Source organism: Haliaeetus albicilla, chromosome 5, assembly GCF_947461875.1.
Source record: "Haliaeetus albicilla chromosome 5, bHalAlb1.1, whole genome shotgun sequence".
Classification (NCBI taxonomy): Eukaryota; Metazoa; Chordata; class Aves; order Accipitriformes; family Accipitridae; genus Haliaeetus; species Haliaeetus albicilla.
Window position 1 is genome coordinate 39,537,340 of NC_091487.1, and position 20,247 is coordinate 39,557,586.

General features: G+C 36.8%; 1 protein-coding gene across 10 annotated transcripts in view; it reads left to right on the plus strand.

The window, feature by feature from the left end:
• PCNX1 (pecanex 1) overlaps positions 1–20,247 on the plus strand; it is a 93,155-nt gene that overhangs the window by 13,297 nt on the left and 59,611 nt on the right. For all 10 annotated transcript variants that reach the window (XM_069784268.1, XM_069784259.1, XM_069784261.1 and 7 more), the window contains 4 exons: positions 1,510–1,615; positions 4,678–4,723; positions 5,614–5,703; positions 7,367–9,067. In XM_069784268.1, coding sequence (XP_069640369.1) covers positions 1,510–1,615; positions 4,678–4,723; positions 5,614–5,703; positions 7,367–9,067 — 1,943 coding nt within the window. The remainder of the gene's footprint in view (positions 1–1,509; positions 1,616–4,677; positions 4,724–5,613; positions 5,704–7,366; positions 9,068–20,247) is intronic.

Below are 20,247 nucleotides of genomic sequence, written 5' to 3' on the forward strand. Positions count from 1 at the left end.
ATAACTGTTGTGCTAATGCATGGCTGGTCGTCTCTCAAGTTAACTTATTTTTACTGAAGTAATATATTCCTACCTTCAAACTGTCTTTTTTTGTCATCTCTTTGATATAGGAAGGTTGAGGGGCCTCTTGTATGATCTAGAGTGGTTCCCAAGGTTGTACATTTATGCTTCTCTGAGAAGACAACGGCTTGAAATGTCATCCTGCAGAATGAATGATGCTTCAGGTCCTTCAGTCTACAGACAGACTGTTTATAATACCCGAGATTGATGTCCATATATTACAGAAATTATTAGGTGTTGGTCTTATTGCATGAGACTTTTTTCTATGAGACTAGCTGTCTATTAAGTAAGCCCTGCAGTGCTGCTGTCCATTTCTGTCCCCTTCTCCAGAGGGCCTTCATCTTTAGTTTCTTCAGTCCAGCTGGAGAAGGGTTGTGCATATGTTCTTTCTCCAGGAAAATGCTGGAGTGGACTTGCCACAGCTCTGAATTATTGATTGTTGGGAGGCAGTTGTTTATCTTTGGGAAGGAGCAGAGAGGGTCAGTGTCAAACTACAGTGCAGTTACTTCTGTTCAGAAGTCTCCTGGATCAAGGTGATTTGAAGAGAAGTGTATTGGGAGGGGAAAAAGAATGCCTCAACTTCTCCCTCTTTGCAGTTAGCAAACAGTGCTAGGTTGAATCCCTGAGTTGTAGTCCCCAACTCATTTCACACCCTGTTGTCCTAATGGGCAGATTGAACTTTGTTTTGTTACATAAATATCTGCCTTTGACAAGCTGAATTATATTTTATTACAATTTGGTGATGTAGAGCTAGAAAATACTTTCAAACTAGTACTTAATCCTGAAAGAGTGAAATCACTAGGACATAATAATATATCTATTGTACCTCAAAATATTTCTTGGTAGGACCTGTAAATTATCTGAAGGGAAGTTTTTTTTCTGGTAGAAAGAAGTGGTTTGCATCCCTGGGAGAGATACCATGTCCCTGTATGTCTCTGCCTTTCTAATAACTTTTACTGACAGTGTGTGTATTTCTTGGTTAACCCATCCTTACTTTTGCTCCTAGATCCAGTCTAAGGAAAAGATCTGAAGTTCTTTCCTTGCTCTTTGAAAGAGTTCTATTTAGTACTTTTTCTGTTGATTGATTTCTGAGTGTCTATAGTTGGACACATGATATGAAAGCTACATGTGTGTATGTACAGACAGAGAGTTTATATGTCAGCATTTTGAAATGGCTTGTAGCTCCTAAGCCTTTACAGTTTGTGTTGGCTGGTGACAGTGAACTTTACAAGGCAGCAGTTTCTGTGATAGTAGATAGGGTGCTCCAGGTCTGACTGAGCTTCCTGTGTCAAGTGGGCAGTATTCATCTGAGATACTGGGATGTATCTGAGCCCCTGATATTTGAAAAGGGAGAAATTGTTTTGAATCTACACTTAGCATAGACAGACAAACTTCTGTTTAACTGGTAGGTTAATGTTATTTATTTTTTTTCCTCTATGTTTCTCTCAGTGACCCTGGTGGAGGGATTGAGATGTCAGAGTTCATACGAGAAGCAACTCCCCCTGTGGGCTGTAGTTCACGCAATTCTTATGCTGGGGTAGATCCCAACAGCCAGGTAAGAATTAAAGCTGCTGCAGTTGTTGTGTTAGTACTGCTGGCTTTGCAATCTGTAGCATAATCTTTGCTGATTTTTTTTCTTATTATTTTATTTTTTTATTGTATTAGGTTAAACAACTTGTCTTTCTGTATTTCTTAACTGCTTTATTAGGGTGGTATTGCACTCTCCCAGCTGCATAGCTCTTGCTTATCTTGTGTCCATTTTAGGAATGGCTGGATTTTATAAGGCAACCTACTGTCCCATCAGAAAGTATTCCCTTTTGCTTAGTTAGCTTTCTTCTGATTTAGTAAATCAGAATGGCCGGAACATGGTCAAATAAGTACCAAGACCCACTGCGGTGGGCTTCCCTCATCCTTTTGGTATCAGTGAACTGTTAGGTAGCTCAAGCTGTAACTTTATCCTTATGTTCTAACTTTGTTTTCCTCCATTACTTTTGTTTGATATGTCATCTAGATGCTTAATTGGCAAACTTCGGTTGTGCTGAATTTGAGGAGGCTTCTGTTAAGTCTTAGAATGTATTCACTGCTGATTTATCCCTTGCAATGCTAAATAGCTTTCTGAAAGTTACTATTCCTGACAGTTCAGACTCTGCAGTCAAAAATGTTAATTTGCTAAAGTACAGAGCAAGATAAACTGGTAGAAATGGAAACACTAAAACTGCTTATTTTTGGATGACCTCTGCAAAATCTTCATTATTTTGATGCTTCAACAGGGGTGGGAAGAAAGCAAAAAATAGGGGCTGCTGCATACCAGATGGAAGTGCTGAGGAACTTGGCTTTATTAGATTTTAATGCAACTTCATTATGCTCTAGTTGCCTTTTCACCAGTGAAGTTGTTCCACTTCCTTATTGTGTCTGTTAGACTTATGCATTCAACTTCCATAGCGCTGCATATGCTGTTCCTTCTGTTTGGCTTGTGATGTTTAGCCAGTTGTGGCATCTTTCTTTTACCAACTCTTCATGAGGACAAGTAGATTGACTGGCCAGACTGTATGCTTATGTTGACAATGAGCAATGCAGCATCATATTAAAGATACGGTAGCTATTTTTGAATGATGTGGAAATCCTTGGTGTGGTATTACAGTATCAAGTCCTTCTAATTAGCTCTCTGAGCAAGCAGTACATAATGTAATGCAGTGTTATGCTAATGTTGGTGTTTTATCTGAATAATGCTCCTTTATGTAGCATAGATACTCTAAGAGATTTTTCCTTTGAAGAAAGCAGGTATTTGGTAGTGTTCAAAGGAATAGGAAGTGATGGTCCATGTAGGAAGACAGAACTAAGCTGGGGATCATGTTTCTTTGACTGGTCTTTGGAGACAAAACTATTCCAAACATACTCATAACAATTTTAATGTTGAAGTGTGTGAAGAAGCTCTGTGTTCTTTCCTGTGTGTTTTAATGCTGACACTAACTCAGTTAAAGCTACTGTGAAAGGAAGTATAGTGTTTAAAATGTGTTTATGCTGGTAAAATTAGTGTTCACTAGTCCCTTGTGATTGAATTTGCAGCATCAAAAGGATATGTGAATAGTAAGCATCCGAGTTCTGTTCAGTTTTTTGTGTGAAATAACTTTCCCATGCTGATGCATTTGCATTCAGCTACAGCATTCAGCAAGGCATGTTACTGAAGGGAAAAAAAGTTGAAACATGGCAAAATGACTAACAAAAAGTATATGTGACAGTGTAGTAAAGAAAATGCATTAAATGCGCTCTGGCTGCTTTTTTGCATTACATGTAGCAAAGCCATTGTTCTTCTGTAGTATGGCTGAAAAAAATCTGCACACATCTTCACGTTACCGTAGATTTGCAGTGCTTACAAAGGAGAATTAGTAAAATTATGCTCTCTTTTCCCCAGAGTCATTTGAACTAGGGATTTTTGAAAAACAGCATCCCAATAAGTATACAGTAAAGTAAAATTGCTGTCATTTTTATTCATCTTGCCTTCAGATTTTGCCTTTGAGTGCTTCTTTATCTTATTTCTGAGTGGTTTAATTATTTGACACCTGCATTTTTGTGTGCTATTCGAAGTTTTGAGAGAGGTGGTAGTGGAAATATTGTTGAAGGAAAGACTAAATTCTCTTTAGCACCTCTGCAAAATCTGCTACAGATTACAGGATGTATGTAGACTGCAAACCTAAATGGCTAGCTAGCTTTCGTATGAGGAGGTACATGCCTGCTGGTTAGCCATTGAACATGGCTGAAAAGCAGATACTATAAATTTGAAATGTGATTGTAACTAATATCCAAGGATAGATCAAGGAATACTGTAGTCTTCTACTAACCAGTTTACTTGCTTTGAGATAACTGTAATCTGTGTGCTTGGAAACTGTCTTCAAAAGAAAAATTGCATTTGCAGGAATGAGAGGGAAGAATAAGATACTGTAAGAAAATAATCAGGTTAAATTGATTTAAGCTTATCCAGCTGCCAGCAGGGATCATCCTGCCATATCCCCTGTTCATGCTGCTGCCACTTTCCATGTACCAACACTTAGGTTCTTGTGATTACCTGGTCATTGGATCAACTCTGACAGACCTGAAAACTAACCTTGGTAAAAATATGTATCTTTTCCCATGGGAGCAGTTTCTGGATTTAGCTTGGTGTTTACTATGTTGAACAGGTAAGTTTTCTATTAACATAGTGTTTTCTTTAAGCATTTTAAGCAACCGGGATGATTGCATTAAACATTCTGCTTTACAGCAGCAGTTATTAGTGTACCACCATAGTAGTAGTTTTGTTTCCACATTAAGTTTTTTTTCAAGGAAAATTCCTAGATTAGAAACTGTTCTTAAAATCAGCATAGTAAAATCTCCAAGTATATCAGCTATAAAACAGAATAATGCAGTGATGTAGTTGGATGCATCCATCAGATGCCTTGTCATCTCTGTTTGCAGTGGAAACATTCTGAGTCAGGATTTTACAGCACTGTGCTGTTGGATGCTTTTGTGCCTTTGAAAATCTCTCCTAGTTGTATAGGCAAATGCATACATTGCAGTAATAGGAAACAACAGTTGGGTAATTTCTGAAAGTTTGCAGCTTTTTACATAACTCCCTGTTTCTAGGTTGGATCTGGGTTATCTCGTCTGGGAACAGCAGCAACCATCAAAGGTAAGATTTTTGGCTACTTCTTAAAATTACCTTGCAGTAGCACTTCACTGTTGTTTACTATTTTGTTTCCAAATACTGTCTACCTTTTACTATTACCATTTACTAACTGGAAGAAATCTTCCTTGGAGTCGCAAATTATGTGTGTAAAAACACTAGGAGAGAATATTTTGGAATCCGTGCTCTGTTTTCCATGTAACACCATGTTTTTATTTTGCTTGTAAATGCAGACCCAGGGGGTTGGTTTGAGTGGACTTTTCCCTATTATTTTGAGCTCTGTGCAACCAATCACCCTTCTAGTATTGTATTTCGATGACTTGCTAGATGTCAAGCAACTAGAAATAATCAAAAGTATTGTCCAGGGTAGCCCTTGTGAACTCCTCTGAGATGAAAGGATAAATTATTTGTAATATGTGAAGTTGCTATCTTGTAAATTTATTAAGCTGATAATAAGACAAAAGAAAATGAGATGTGAATTTTTGTCACTTTCCTGATTTTTTCTTACCTTTTTTCTTTACAAGTATTTTGTTACAATCCACCCCTCATTTTTATTGGCAACCATGCAAAAATGAATATTCAAATAGATATGTCTTCAAGAAAAAAAAAAAATCTTTATTTCCATTGGGTTCTGTGTAAGATACTTTTCCAGTTCTTTATGGAAGATCTGTGTAGTTGAATGAAAATTCTTATATACAAAATAAAAGAAATAGAATAGACAATACTTTTCTCTAAAAGATGAGACAAATATTGTGTTACTTGTAATTATTGGTATTTACCTTCAAATGAAGAAATAAAAGCAACAGTCATTCATGACAGGTGAGAATTCTGCAGTGTGTGTAGATGTATGTGTTAATACTTTGAGCACTAGTACTCTTCTTTCTTAAAATTCACAGGAGATACTGACACTGCCAAGACTTCTGATGATATCAGTTTAAGTCTTGGCCAGAGTTCTAGCCTGTGTAAAGAAGGGAGTGAAGAACAAGGTAAAATTTCTTATTCTGCATTTTAAACATGGTATTTTGTTACCAAAGACCCTTTGCTTAAAATGCTAAATAAATTCATGCAATTTATTGATAGACTCTAAGAAAGGATATCTTGAAGCTCTCTGTTTCCGTTCTTAATTACTCTGAGTTCCTGGGATGCATAGCTTGAATACTTTTAACTTTGTTCTTTGGCTGTGTGCTGCGTGTTTCTTGTTCTGGCATCTTCCAGCAGGTAATAAATATTTACTGTCTCCTTACTGCTGAAAGATAGCTAGCTTACATGTCTCTAGATGATCTCTGTCATACTGAAAGTGGCCTGGGATTCATGGACTTTGTTGTAGACTAATTTGCTTTGCTTTCCAATACAGCCAAATGACTTTTTTTTTCCCAAAACCGGGTGTCTTTTTCTGTAAAGTAAATAATCCTGTCCAGAGTTCTGTGTTTCTGGAGCTATAGGCTGCTTCTAATATGCAAGCTATCAGAGTTTTGTAATTGTTTTTTTTCCTAGTATGTAAGGAAACTGCTAGCTTGTATTCTTCAGTTGTCCAATTTTGTTTCAGATCTTACTTTTCATTTAGCTTCATTGCTGGGAAAAAGTCTGCTCGGATTACAACAGAGCATAAAACTGTAGGGAAATCTTTTGTTTGCTGATTTTAAATTACGTGGTGACTTAGCAGAAAATTAACTCTGGGAATACTATAGTTTGTTTTGGCCAATCTAATCAGACTGATGGGTTCCTTTTAATTGTTACTGTGTGATTCAGTGCAGAAAATGTTTAAAATAGAAGATTACAGGTGGCCATGCTGTTGTAATAGGCAGCAGGTTCTACTACTTTCAGCTGAGTAATGGAACTGTTTGTGAAGGCTAAGTTCAACACATGGGCAAATACACTCTACAAAACTTTAGTAATTGTAGGAACTTAACTTGGCCTCCAGATCTTCTATTTCTAGTGACAGTACCAAAAAGGAAAGTAGCCTGACTTTCAATACTACCTGCAAGTGGACACTTTTACAGGAGACTGCTTGTGATGGATAACAAACAATTGTTCTGACCAAAAGCTAACAGCAAATCCTTATGATTTGCTTTAACAGCACCAGTTTTAGAGACATAAAACTCAGTAACTTTTTAGGGAGTTTCCTTATGGTACCAACAGACCTCTGCCAGTGCCTGCATCCTTGCTAACTGTGAGCTTACTTGGTATCTGGTAGGAAAGGGGACTTTTGTTGGGTTTTTTGTGACTTCAACGTTAATGGGGTTTATTCTGTCTTCTTCAATAATTTTAAAGTTTGTGAAACAGCTAGCTGCATGTAGGAAATAAAACAAAAGGTAGGGTACCCTTTAATGATTAAGAAACTTTGGGATATATAAAAACGAAGTCTGACACACTTGAGTAATAGAGGAGGTTGGGGACTTCTCAGAATCATGTTGTCTTTTTTATTAAAAAAACACCATCAACACCAGCTTAATCTTAGCAGCTAATAAAAGTCTGTCAGGTTTGCCCAGATGCTAGGAAATCTTTTAAATGGTAATGTGATGCATAGTACTTGCAAATGGATTTGTCGGTTTATTTACTTTATCTGATATAAACAAGCAGTTGTAAAGCAGATTGTATAATGTACTTGAACATTCTACATTAATATTTTTTAAATATGTACTTAAACAGATTTGGCAACTGATCGGAAGCTTTTTCGTCTGGTGTCGAATGACTCGTTTGTCTCCATCCAACCTTCATTATCCTCTGGACAGGATTTGCCAAGAGACAGCAGTGACAAAGTGTGCCTCTCGAACAACCAACTTGTGGACCAGTCTAAAACCGGTGCATGTGACACAGAAGTAGCTTCGCTTGTAACTCTGCATTCTCACTCCTATAGGAAGGATCATAGACCACGAGGTGTACCAAGGACTTCTAGCTCTGCTGTTGCTTTTCCAGATGCTTCATTAAATGACTTCCCTCTCTACCAGCAAAAACGAGGACTAGATCCTGTCAGAGAGTTAGAAGCTTCCAAGCCCCCTTCTGGATCCAGAGAGTCCTTGGCTGAGAACTCTTGCATTTCAGGAGTTTTTCAATTAGATGACATTCTGAAAAGTAGCAGCCCTCAACCATTGGCTAAGAGTGGGAAGAGCAAATCCTTGAAAGCAGATAAAAGTGTGGACAGTCTGAGAAGCCTGAGTACTAGAAGCAGTGGTTCAACAGAAAGCTACTGCAGTGGGACTGATCGTGACACTAACAGTACTATCAGTAGCTATAAAAGTGAACATACTAGCTCAACGCATATAGAAAGTGTGTTGTCAGAGCATGAGGAGGAGTCTCCTAGAGAAGAGAAAAAGGATGCTAAGAAAAAGGACTGTGGTGTTGACTCAGAGGATGACAGTAGTTCTACTACTGACAAAAGGACTAGTAGCGAAAGGACTGCTGTGGAAGTGAGCACTAACAGTGGTGTTCAAGAGGTAAAGGGTTCTAATGCATCTGAGGAGACACACAGTCAGAAAGGTCTTGGTGCCTCTGCTTCAGAAGAGGCCAATAAGAACCCACATGCCAATGAATTGACTACGCAAGCTGACAGGCCACCTGGGAAGGCTGCTGAACAAAGAGATGAGCAGAGTGAGAAACTAGCTGTGTTAGTAGATTCAAGAGCTTCTAAAGAAACGAGTGGAAAACAAAAAGAAGGAGATGTTCGACCAAAATCTTCTAGTTTAATACATCGAACAGCTTCTACCCACAAGTCCAGCAGGAGAAGGACAGGAAAAAAGCGGGCTAGTAGTTTTGATTCAAGTCGGCACAGGGAATATGTTTCCTTCCGAGGTGTATCTGGTACTAAACCTCACAGTGCTGTGTTCTGTCATGATGAGGACTCCAGTGATCAAAGTGACTTGAGCAGGACATCAAGTATGCAGTCAGCTCATCAGTTCAGCAGTGATAGCTCTTCCAGCACCACCTCCCATTCATGCCAGTCTCCTGAGGGAAAGTACAGTGCTCTAAAGACCAAATATGTTTCTAAAGAACGTGGGGGCACAGACCCTGAAAATGCTCACAAAACCCATGTAGGCTCTGAAGGAATTAGCAAAAAACGATCTACACGTCGGACTTCTAGCACAAACAGTGCCAAGAATCGTGCTAGAGTATTAAGCTTGGACAGTGGTACTGTAGCTTGTTTAAATGACCCAAATAGTTTAATGGCACCAGGTAACATAAAACAGTTAACCACTTCAAAATCTGATTTGGAAGCCAAAGAAGGAGAGGTGCTAGATGAGCTATCTCTGTTGGGAAGGGCTTCACACTTAGAGTCAGTCACTCGTTCTAGGAATAGCTTACCAAGCCAGGCTACGTTTCCTGAAGGGGAAGAGCAAGAATCAGCAAGTGGAGGTAAGTAAATGACCTACCAGAAGTACCTTGCCATATTTTGTTAATGAGTCTGGTACCTGTGAGTTAAGTTACAACTACACTTAAGCATCTTCCTGTTTCTTCATTCTTGCCTAGTAAACCTGACAAAGTGTTTTCTTCATAATCTCTCGGAAGAGCTACACAAATGGGAGTTGAATTCAAAGAAATGTTATGAAATCTATAAGTAGAGCTGTTATGGATTTGTAACTGGTAGTCTTTGTTAACCAAAGCTGTATCTTAAAATTATTATTTGTGATCACATCAGACCTGCTCCATTGTATTACTCAGACTTCAAATTATGTGTACTATTTTAAAAGTTAACAATAAAAGAGAGACTATTTTTGTTTAAAAGATTGTGCAGTTTAGAAGATTGTGAACATGGAAGTGATTGTTTGAAGTTACTGCTGCCTCTTAGATGATCTCTCTGGCATGGCTTGAGGTGGTACTAAAAGAAACCAACCCACCCCCAAACTCTTACCACGCTGCCTTCAATTGTGCATTCTTAAGGTGGTCTAGTTACTAAGCTGAATTCGCCTAGGGATTTGATTTTGCTTAGCCTTGCCATTGTTGGCTAGACAGTGTTGTTTACTTTGGGGTTGGGTTTTTTTGGTCCTCATTATGAGAACACAATAACCTTCCTGTGCTGGAGAGAGGAATGTAATTTCCTCTTACTTTAAGTATTGCTTTGCTTGGAGTAATGCAAGTACTAAGCTTACCTGTAGTAGGTGGTATTAATATAGATTAATAGGGGCCTTATAAAAAAATTTTTTGAGCTCTTAGTAGTTTTTTGTTTATCACTTACTATGACATTTCAGTCTCTCTTCTTGGTTAACCATATGGACTGCCTTAACTGGAAGGCTTTGTGTTGTGGAAGACAAGTGGGTTTAAAATATGTTTTCAGAACAGTATGGGATTGCTAATTACCTCAGTCTGACTTTTGGGATTGTGTGAGGGTAATACCTACCAGATAATCTGGATCTTGTTAGCTAAGCACACAAATGCTTCATACAATTGTATTTTAGATCAAGACATAGATATTTTTAAGAAATTGTAGCAAATTTACTGTGCTTATTTAGAATGCCTAAACAAAGTAGTGATTCTTCCATCTTAAAAGGAGAGACTTCCAGCTCACAGTAACATGAGAGATGACCAATAGTCCTTCTGGTTTTTTTTCCTTTCCCCTGATACTAGAACAAACTCTAAGAATGAGTACAATTAATTTGGGGGGTGGAAAAGTGTGCTACACTGAAGTTCAGCTGTTTATTGATTACTGATCAAATTTGATTGGCTTACAATTAGTTCAGACCTATTTAGGTGCCTTCACTTTAAAACAAACACACACACCCCCACCCCCCCAAACCTGAAAAACCTGCATATATTGGTACTTTCTGTATTTCTGTTATTCCTAGCAACAGAGTTCTGCAGTAGCTTTAATGAAAGAGTCCAGGTTGCTCTTTTAGTACTAACTCTGCAAGCTAAACACTTAACACATATTCTTAATATGCCTTGCTAAAGTGGCATCTCTTCTTTGTCTACTGAGGGTAATTTGACTAATAAAAGGTCTGCTTTATGTATTTACTGTTTTGACTCTATGCCGCCTTTAGCACAAGTTTTAATTTCATTTTGGTTTGTGTTATTACAGCTTAAAACTGTTAAGGTTCTCTCCTTATATGCAAAGGAGGATTAATATACCTTACAGAACATGTCAGACTTTATGCACTCACCAGTAATCTGTAATCTGAAAGAATCAGTGCATGACTGATGCTGTATACTGCCAAATATTTTGATTTTTCTTTTAGAGTGAAATGGTGGGGGAAGACCAACCCTAACACATTTAAAAGCAATCTTAAAGACACAAATCTGTAGCAGCTTAAGCAGGGAAGTCTTGCTGTCATTCTTGACATACTATTCTCTTCAGTTTCCCCTTTAAACTTAGTTTAGATAATGGTCATTTTGAAGTTCTTAGTATTTTTAATAAATGGTGAGCACCCAAGTATTACTTGCCTGTGGGTTTCAGGCTGACTTTAAGAAGCAATCAGGATTCAGGTTCTCCAGATTTGATGACATCATATGATTAATAACACTTGCTGTATCTTATGTTTCTTATTATCAGCAGAATAGGAAGTATTTCCTTTATGATTGTAAGAAATTAATGTCATTCTGCTTTTTTGAAAGCAGAACAAAAATATCACTTTTCTTTAGTATTACTTGATGCCACAGGACTGCATAAATATTTAAGTCAGTAATTATTCTGAATTTATGTGTTCATGATCAATCTGAATAATTCCTTCATGTTGTCCTTCATTTCTACTGGTTCTTTTGTGTGTGTTTTGTTGGTTTTTTTATTCCCAAATATATAGCTGATATTGCAAGTTTTGTAACAGCTGTGTCTAATTGTGGCTTTCTTCTTTGGGCTTACCTGTGATTAATAGTAATTGGAGAAAACATTTTAACTTTTCAGAATCTAAGTTGCTTTATATTCAGTATTTCACACTATTGAGTTGTCTTCACCTTTTGGGAGTGTTTTTAAAGGCATACATACATGTGTAGTACACATATGATGTATATTTATATGTGTATAGAAATTATTTGAGAAAATTAGAAGTTATTTTATTTACATGTAGCAGATCAATTACAGAATAAGCTTGATTCAGATTTTCATAAGATCAGAGGATATTGGTTGGATGGGACTTTTAGAGGTTGTCTGGTCCAACCTCCTGCTGAAAGGATTATTATATAATTTTATATAAACATTTTTTAATTTCTGTGATTGCTTATAACTTTCCGCAACAAATAATTAACAGATGGCGGGTTGGATAACCGAAAGACTGTTATTAATACCACCGCCTCTTTCAGTCAGCAGCTTTCAGTTCCTATTTTTCAAATATGACTTAAATCAGTAATTATAACTTCATTTTATCTTCAACTCTTTGGGGAGTAAACCAAAAAGTACTTTCTTACTTGTGTAACTGCTAGAATGTGTTCCGTAAAGGATATGGCTTTTAGTAATCTTGTACTAAGCAGGATGCTATACAAACTTGGGACATACTTTACTTCAGCAGATACAACTTAGCAGTTTCGTTTCTATCTTATTGTGCCAGGAAGTGGTGAATGACTCACTTTTTACAAGGTAACTAGTACATTTAAATAGAAATTGCAGTTCATCCAAATGCAGACAAACAGCATTTGAAAATTCTGTAATTAAATACATGTGGTGGATGTATAACAAAAAAAATGGAAGATGTCTTACAATAGTCATTATCCCTGTTTAACTACTCAGCCTCTAAAAATAGCTAGTGAATTGATGGGTTATGGGTTAAATGAAGTTGTTTAGATGTATAAAAGTTTGCCTAGATGTCCAGTGATATTTTGGAAGTACCACCTTGATAGTCTCCTATGCCTGGTTTCTGTCAGATATGTGCTATTTCTGGATTCCTGTTTGTAATGATTTAAAGAACCAACATAGTGCTGTATATGACAGTGATGTTTTGTAAAACTTCAGCTGACCTGAAAAGTCAAGTGTTCTCCCCCAGTTCTATGTTAACTGTAAAAGATGCATGCTTTAAGTTGCTACTCTCTTTTACAGCTTGCTGTAATTTAAGATTTATTTATTTACTTTAAATTCTTGAGTTACATACCCTTTTGTAAATAAAACTGCATGTAATGTAATGCATTTTTCCTTCTGTGCATTGCATAGCGATATTGAAGTAACAGCTCATACTATTCTTCTGTGTTTTGTGGTCTGCAGTACATTTCTACAGGCAGGCAAAATAGGGTTTTGTGAGCTTGGACTAGAATATTGCATTTCATATGGTGTATGGAAACCTGTTCATCTTCTCAGTCTGCATGTATATGTACATATATGCTTAGCATATCTGCCTATGATCATTAGACAGTATCCTCTACAAAGTTAGAAGTACAGTTCAGTTTTCTGCTATGCAGCCACAGTATATCACTCTTTTCCTACTATGCTTATGTTGCATATGGTCTACAGTCATTACTTATTTTGCCTGTGTTGTAGAGCTGTTCCATGCTTTTGATGGCTTTAGTTTCATATGCTTTCTGCAGATGGAATTAATACAGTTACAGAAGATGGGGCTTCTGGTCTGTTTTCTGGGAGTCTATCAGTTCACATTCAAATTGCTAAACCAAACAGTTTTGCATGAGAAATCAGACTATGAAAGAGTTTGGAAATGGTAGAAACTGAAAAATGTGTAAATTACACACAACCAGATTACAGTATGTTGGCTATCTCTGTGTTCAGCAGGACCCCTCCTGTAACTGGATCAGATTAAGCAGATTAGCCAGTAGAAAGGGACTCTCTTCCATATGAGGTTCGTTATTGGAACCAAAAGACTGTATTCCATGACTTGATTTTTAGATGTCAGCTAGCAGTGTCATAATGTACACAGCATTTGGTTAAAGCATGACATAGAAATTTTAATGTTAGCTCTTCCCAATATCTGGCTTTGAAAGCATAATGTTATATCACAGCTTTTGTGTGTAAAGGTTGAGTCTTACAGAATTACCACTGACTTTGGATATCTTGTCATCTCAGCAGAGGTGAGATGTTGCCATTCAACACTTAAAGATGTCAACAGCATTGGGAGTGATGTGTGAGGCTGAAGTGGAATTCTGCAGTTTTGGAACTTAACAATGAAATAACACTTGGAATGAATCTTGCATCTACTAATTGTTAATCACTACCTACTAATGCAAAATGCAGTTTTAGTACATTGTGTGGGGATTCTGTCCTGCCTGTTTTGTCTCATTTCTGGTATTTATGGATAATACAGGGGCTTTCATTAGATGACTTATGACCAAGATAACTACCATCTTCCTGATACTTTGTGGTTCCATAAAGGTGGCGATGGGGAACAAACAAACAAAAACCTCAGGTTTTGTCCAGCTCACAGCAGTGGCTGTTGAGAGCCAGGAATGTGTGTAATTGCTTGGCAAAAGCTCTGAGTACTACTAGTAAGAGACTTCCTGTTAACTTGGTGGAAACATGCTCCTTTAGTGTGTCATCTACAGAGCAGTAGACATTCTACCTGAAGTTCTGCAGGGCTGTGTAAGGGAAATTCAGTATACTCGATGAGAAATGCATGCCACAGCGTAACAGCATATACCAATAGTTAAAAATGAAGTAAAACACACTTCATATAACTTTTTGTTTGTTTGTTTCCCTGGGAATATTACTTATAAAATCTGACCCTGGTTAAATTCTTTCAAGCCTCCCAAATAAACCAGAAGTAGTAGTTCTTTTAGAATACTTTGCATTGCTGTGGAAGCGAGTTATTTAGTGTCTCAGATTGGTAGTGCTTGTGCAACTACTTCTTGCAGTAATTTTTACTTAATTTGGAAAGAATGGTTCAATTTTGTTGACAAGTAGCATGTGTTCATAAATTTGCCAAGTATTCATCTCAAACAGGAGTTAAATAAGAATTTTTGGTACTTGGTATAAAATGAAGCTGCATCTACTAACTTAAGTTTATAAGCCACTTTTTTCATGCTCCTTTGTAGATGTACCTGGATTTATTGTTATGCATACAGCTGAGAAAGTTCCAGGAGCTCTCTGAACTGTAATGGAAGTGCTCACATTGCTGCCAAATGTAGCCATGAGATGTAATTCCAGGATATATTGAGGTTGGCTACTAATTAACATTTGGTGTTATAGTTAATAGAAGCCCATTCAAAGCAAACATGACTTTCTATGTATGACATACTAACATAGAATACCACTTATGCTGGAAATGCTGTGTGTTCTAAAGATGTAAAGCATCTTTTCCTTAAGGTGAATAAATCCAAATACAAAATCAGAATTAAGTTTCATGAACATTAATGTAGGTTATGAACATTTGTCTGCTTCATGAACATAATACTAGCTTTTGATACCCAGATCCCTAGCTATAGGGACTATATTGGGTAGGGGATCAGATTAGGTCATAGCTTTAGCTCTTTGACCCTAAGTCCATCAACATTATATTCAAGAATTCTGTATGAGTAATGTTTTTAAAATGGAATAATTCCAGTGGGAAGTACAGTGAGGTAGAACAACTGAGACTCCTAGTTTTATCTTTGGCATTAGTGTAGAAATTTGTCTATTAAGTTGGTCTGTAAAATTGTTTGGTTCAGAATGCAAAACAGATTGTTTCATTGTCCTTGTTATTCCCTGCTTGACAGTGTTTTGCTTTTCAGATTGTTGTAGTGACTGGTTTGATGTAATTGTAAATATTCCTCTGGCCTTGTCTCAAACTTGTTTTTTTTTTTTTCATACATTCAACCACAACACTGAAGTCTTGGGCTTTACTTCCCTTGTTTCTTTCAGGTTTGGTTTTTGGGTTTGGTGTGTGTGGTCTTGTTTTGGGTTTTTTTGGTTTTTTTTGGTTTTGTTTTTGTGACAAGTTTTCCTTCCTAAATTGTGTGGGTTTTTTCTCTGCCCTATTTTCTAGCAAAAGTTTATATCTTGATGTCCCTCTGTTCTTCATTGTTTCTCTTTTGCTGCCCATGTCTCCATTCTTCAGAAATTGTCATTGGTGTGTTTTTCTTTAAAGGTCCACAGTAAATTACAATACTGTAAGCCAATACTTATTTTTTCATCAGAGAATTATAAGAAATCCCTGCAATTGTAGGTCTTATAATGGAGCATAATCCATGGGGATTAATAACTGTATATTGAAGATATGGACCGAACAGATTCCTGTCTACTTGGGTATCTTACAAGTATGGTTTTTAAAATAGTGTTAGGGCATATGAGAATGAACTATGAATGCCTCAACTGTAAGGAGAGTGGTGGTGTTAACCCGTAAATGCATGTGGGAAGTATGGCTTTTCTCATGTTTTGAACACAAATGAGAGATAGATGCTTGATGTAGAAGAGCAAAATTTCAGCTATTTGGTTTGGCAAAGTATGTTCAGTGTTAGCTAAATGCATGAGTCGTAAACTCTTCGTATCAGCTCTCACTGAGAATTTGTAGGGTTGGTCATTACAACTGGTTGAAAATAGTTAGATCAGTTTCCCACTTGATAGGGAGAGAAATGGCATGTCCAAGCATCACTCAGGTTCCATGCACATGTTTAACCATGCTTAACCTGACTCATGTTCAAAACCATCTAGGCTTTTTTTCTTTCCTGAGAAGAGTGAGGGACACTGTTTCCATTGTGTGTGGGTTTTTTTGTTTTCTTTCCAGTCAGACTGAAGTTTGCAATTCTATTCGGATAACTCTGTGGTACCCACATGGGTACTTTACTTCTGTATTATCTCAGTACCATATCTTTGCAGGAATCTTCTTGCTTGGGAGGAATTTATCTATTTCGGAACTCATCTGAGGCACTGGGTTCAGCTTTTTTGCCTAGCAAAACTGAAATGGGACTTGTTGATGCAATAAAATTTGGAAATTCTTTTTCAGTTTTCATCTTGTTAGTTTTGATTAGAAGCAGTTGTACATACATGCAGGGTGATGTAAAAGCTTTGGCTTGTATGTGTAAATGTTCATGTTAAAAAGAAAATATTTTCATTTTGTTTCTTAAAGCTAGTTGTATTGTACAACAAATGTGTAGCTGTAGTGTAAAACTCCGAGTCTTCAGTTCTGTTTAAAACTTCGATGTAAACCTCTGTAGTTCCTCAAAAATGCTTATGTAGTATCGAAAGAGAAATTTTGGAAAGGTGTAACCTGCAGTCAGGATAGTTCAACCTCTGTTCATATATTCCCAGCTATTTGGCAAAGGGATGCGAGTTATTTGTTATTCTAGAATTTTTTTCTACAATAAATTTTAGTCCTTTTATTGGCAAGGTATCATTCTAAATGTGTGACGACAAAGTGATATCCTCATGACTTTCTCAGTGTGTAACTGCTAATTTGGCTTTTTTCCAATCAGAAGTGTAATGAAAGAAAAAAGATGAATTTTAATAAATACATGTTCATATGCACAGTAGCATTAACAAATACAAAAGTCAAATTATTTTGTCTTTGAAATTAGGTGTATTATAGCTGGGAATAGGTGTGGGAGGGTTAAGTTTGCTACAAAGTTGTCATTACGTCTCCACCTGGTAGTATTACTGATCTCTGGGATGTAGGTTTGTATCTTTAACTCGTGCACTTGAATTTCAAACCTGACTTTTCTGTTCTTGAGAACAGGTAATGTTGGGGGCTCAAATTCATACATCATGCAGAAAAAATGTATACTTGAATTTCTTGACACTAATGAAGTGTAGTGTTTCAACATAAAAATCTAGAATAAAACAGAAAAACAGAACACTTTTAACAACAAACATTCTAGTCTTCCTTTACTGATTTACTTAAAGTAAGCAGGAACTCTGAAGTATAACCTATGTTATCTCTCCCTATTAGATCCAGATTTTGTACATGAGTTTAGATGTTGGATCTTACCTTTCAGGAGTCCAGAGTTAGTGGTTGTAAGTAGCAGCATCGGAGAAGTGCGAGTGATAGTCTAAAGATGTATTTAAAAAAAAAACAACCCACAAAGTGGGGAAATGTCCTACAGGGATATTTTTATTTGCTTAGCTTTGGTTTAAAACTTCAAAACATTATGTTACTTTGTAAATATTTAAGGAAGCTTATTTATTTCTGTCATGATTAAACTGCTCTCAGAGCATGATAGAGGATAATTTAGGAGCTTTATCTTACTGGTGAACTCATGAGCAGCTGTACTGCTTCTCATTAAAGAAAAGTAGAAACACAAATAACATGTATTAACATAAGTAGCTTTCCATACTGGTATATTTTTTTAATCCTGTGTGTTCTTTAAAATGAGGGTTTTGTTAAAAAAAAAAAACCAAAACCCACACAAAAAACCCCCAAACAAAAAAAAAACCAAACAAAACAAAACTCCAAAACAACTAACCAAAGCTAAACTTTGCTCAGTTTGGCTTTCCATACTTTGAACTGTAATCCTTTGTTTTTTCGTTTCTTTTTTTTTTTTTTTACTTAGTCATAGTTTCAACATGTTGCTTCTTGAGATGTTGCATAGTGTTAGCAGACTTGGAGCTTGTTGGGCTGAAAAGCTGTGCAGTCGTTTCAAAAGAATGTATAGACCTGCTTAGTGATTCTGAATGTCACCACCTACATTCAGGAGGAGTGTATATAGAAGATGTACATTGAAGAAAAGTTTCAAGATAAATCAAAGTTCCCTTGGTAGCTTAGGTAGAAAGCTACACTAAAATCTACTTTGATTTTTTTAAAGGTTAAAGTGAAATAATAAGTTAGCAAATGCCAGAACTATTTGCCTGTGCAGCTTTGAATGTAATCTCTGAGTACATACAAATTTTGATTTTTAATTTTTTTAATCTTCAACCAAGTTTATATTTTTCTATTTTTATCACAGGACACTGCCTCAGTCAGTATTTGAGGTAGACTTGCTTTTAGTGGTAAATTGGAGCTGTGTAGGAAGGACCTCTAGTGTTTCCATAATCTGGGCTTCACTTATTGCAGAAGGTGATGTTTACTGAATAAAGGATATGAAAAGAAAACCAGATGTTGTCAGTGTTAAGTATGCTGCCTTGAAGAATTGCACTTGAATGCTGCTTTTGCTAAGTAGTTGCAAATGGTAATTAAGATGTAATGAATGCTGATGTTTACCATCTTAATGGTAATTAAGATGTTTACATTTCAGTTAAGACTAGTCACTGTTCTTTATTCCATGGTGCTTAACTACGGCCTGATTAGCAGAAATGTGTGGAATTGCTTTTGCATCTAAAGTCAGTGGAAGCTGAGTTGTGAATATGAGTTTTTATATGCTGATGTATACACTGGAAAAATTGAGCTTTACAACTTGGCACCCAAAATTAGTGGGCAGTTTTGGTCTCGTGTGTGTTAACTTAATTCACCAGAGAAGTCAGGATTTATCCTATCTTTAGCATGTTTTACTTTCCCAGTACTTCATGTATGAGAGCTATAAAGAAATCCTTGAAGGAATTAGGCTGTGTATTAAAAGCAAAGCATAAAGCTGTATGTTAAACCACAAGAGAAATGTATTGAATTCTTGAAGTAAACTGAAAAGGAAGTATCATCTATTCATGCTTATTAGAATAACAAAAACAGTTGTGGAGGAGTGAGGAGAAAGTTAGCAATCCCACAGGTTTCCTGAAAATATAGGAAAGGACTGAATTAAGGTTGTCCTTCACTTCTGACATTTTGGTAATGAAATGCTTATAACTGTAATGTTGGTCTTAAAGTATATCTCTTAATGTAGCTTAGCTTTTAAAGCAAACTACAGGTTGAAGTTTCATATACAGTATTCACTTTAACTTGTGGTTCATGGGTGGAATTAGACTCGTTCCATGCAGTCTTTATTGCTTGAGCAATGGCAGTAATACACAACAGCAATAGTAGGTTGCTATAGGTTGCTATTCCCTGTAGACCAGCATTAGCATCTTTTGCTGGTAAGTTTTGAAAGCTTAATGACAGGAATATTGTAACTTGAAATGCACTTAAGTGAACATGGACTACTCTGCCTGTGATCTTTCTGCCATAAAAAAGTATTGTTCCCTTAGTGTTTTGTTTATTTTGGCTTGACACAGCCCTTGGTTTTCTCACTCTAGTAACAGGCTTCTTGGCTACCAAGTTGTGACTTCCCATTCAAGATTGTGATTCTCCTCTTGCACTGACTATATGTCAAATTTTTTGTGTTTTGTTTGTTGGTCCCTGTTCTAGCCCCCCCCCCCCCCCCGCCCCTTGCCTGCCAAAACCTATTTTCTCTGTGACCCGTTCATTTGAGCTCTCTAGTGCTCTGCATTCAAATTGGTTAGTAGCTTCCTTGGTTCAGGAGGAAGGCTCTGAGATTGCAGACATACCATTAAGCAGTCCAAACCCAAAGTTGTTCAGACTGTGAAGCTTAGGGAGGACAGGTGGATTTTGGATGGTAATCTGTGGAAAAATCTTAGACTCCTTTGACTATATACAGGTTTTTACAGTGTTGCTTTATAAGTAGACCAAACCTTTTTTTAGAGAGTTGAAATAACAAACACCAGTCCTTACAAAGAAGTAGTTATCTCACTTAATCTCAACCCTCTGCTCTTCCAAATCATAGTGTAACTAGTCTAAAATGAGCAACATGTATTCCTTGGTGCTTATAAGGAAAAACAAAAAAGCAACTCTATTTTGTCCCCTTAGGAGGTATGATGAGGTTAACCTCAACCCTAC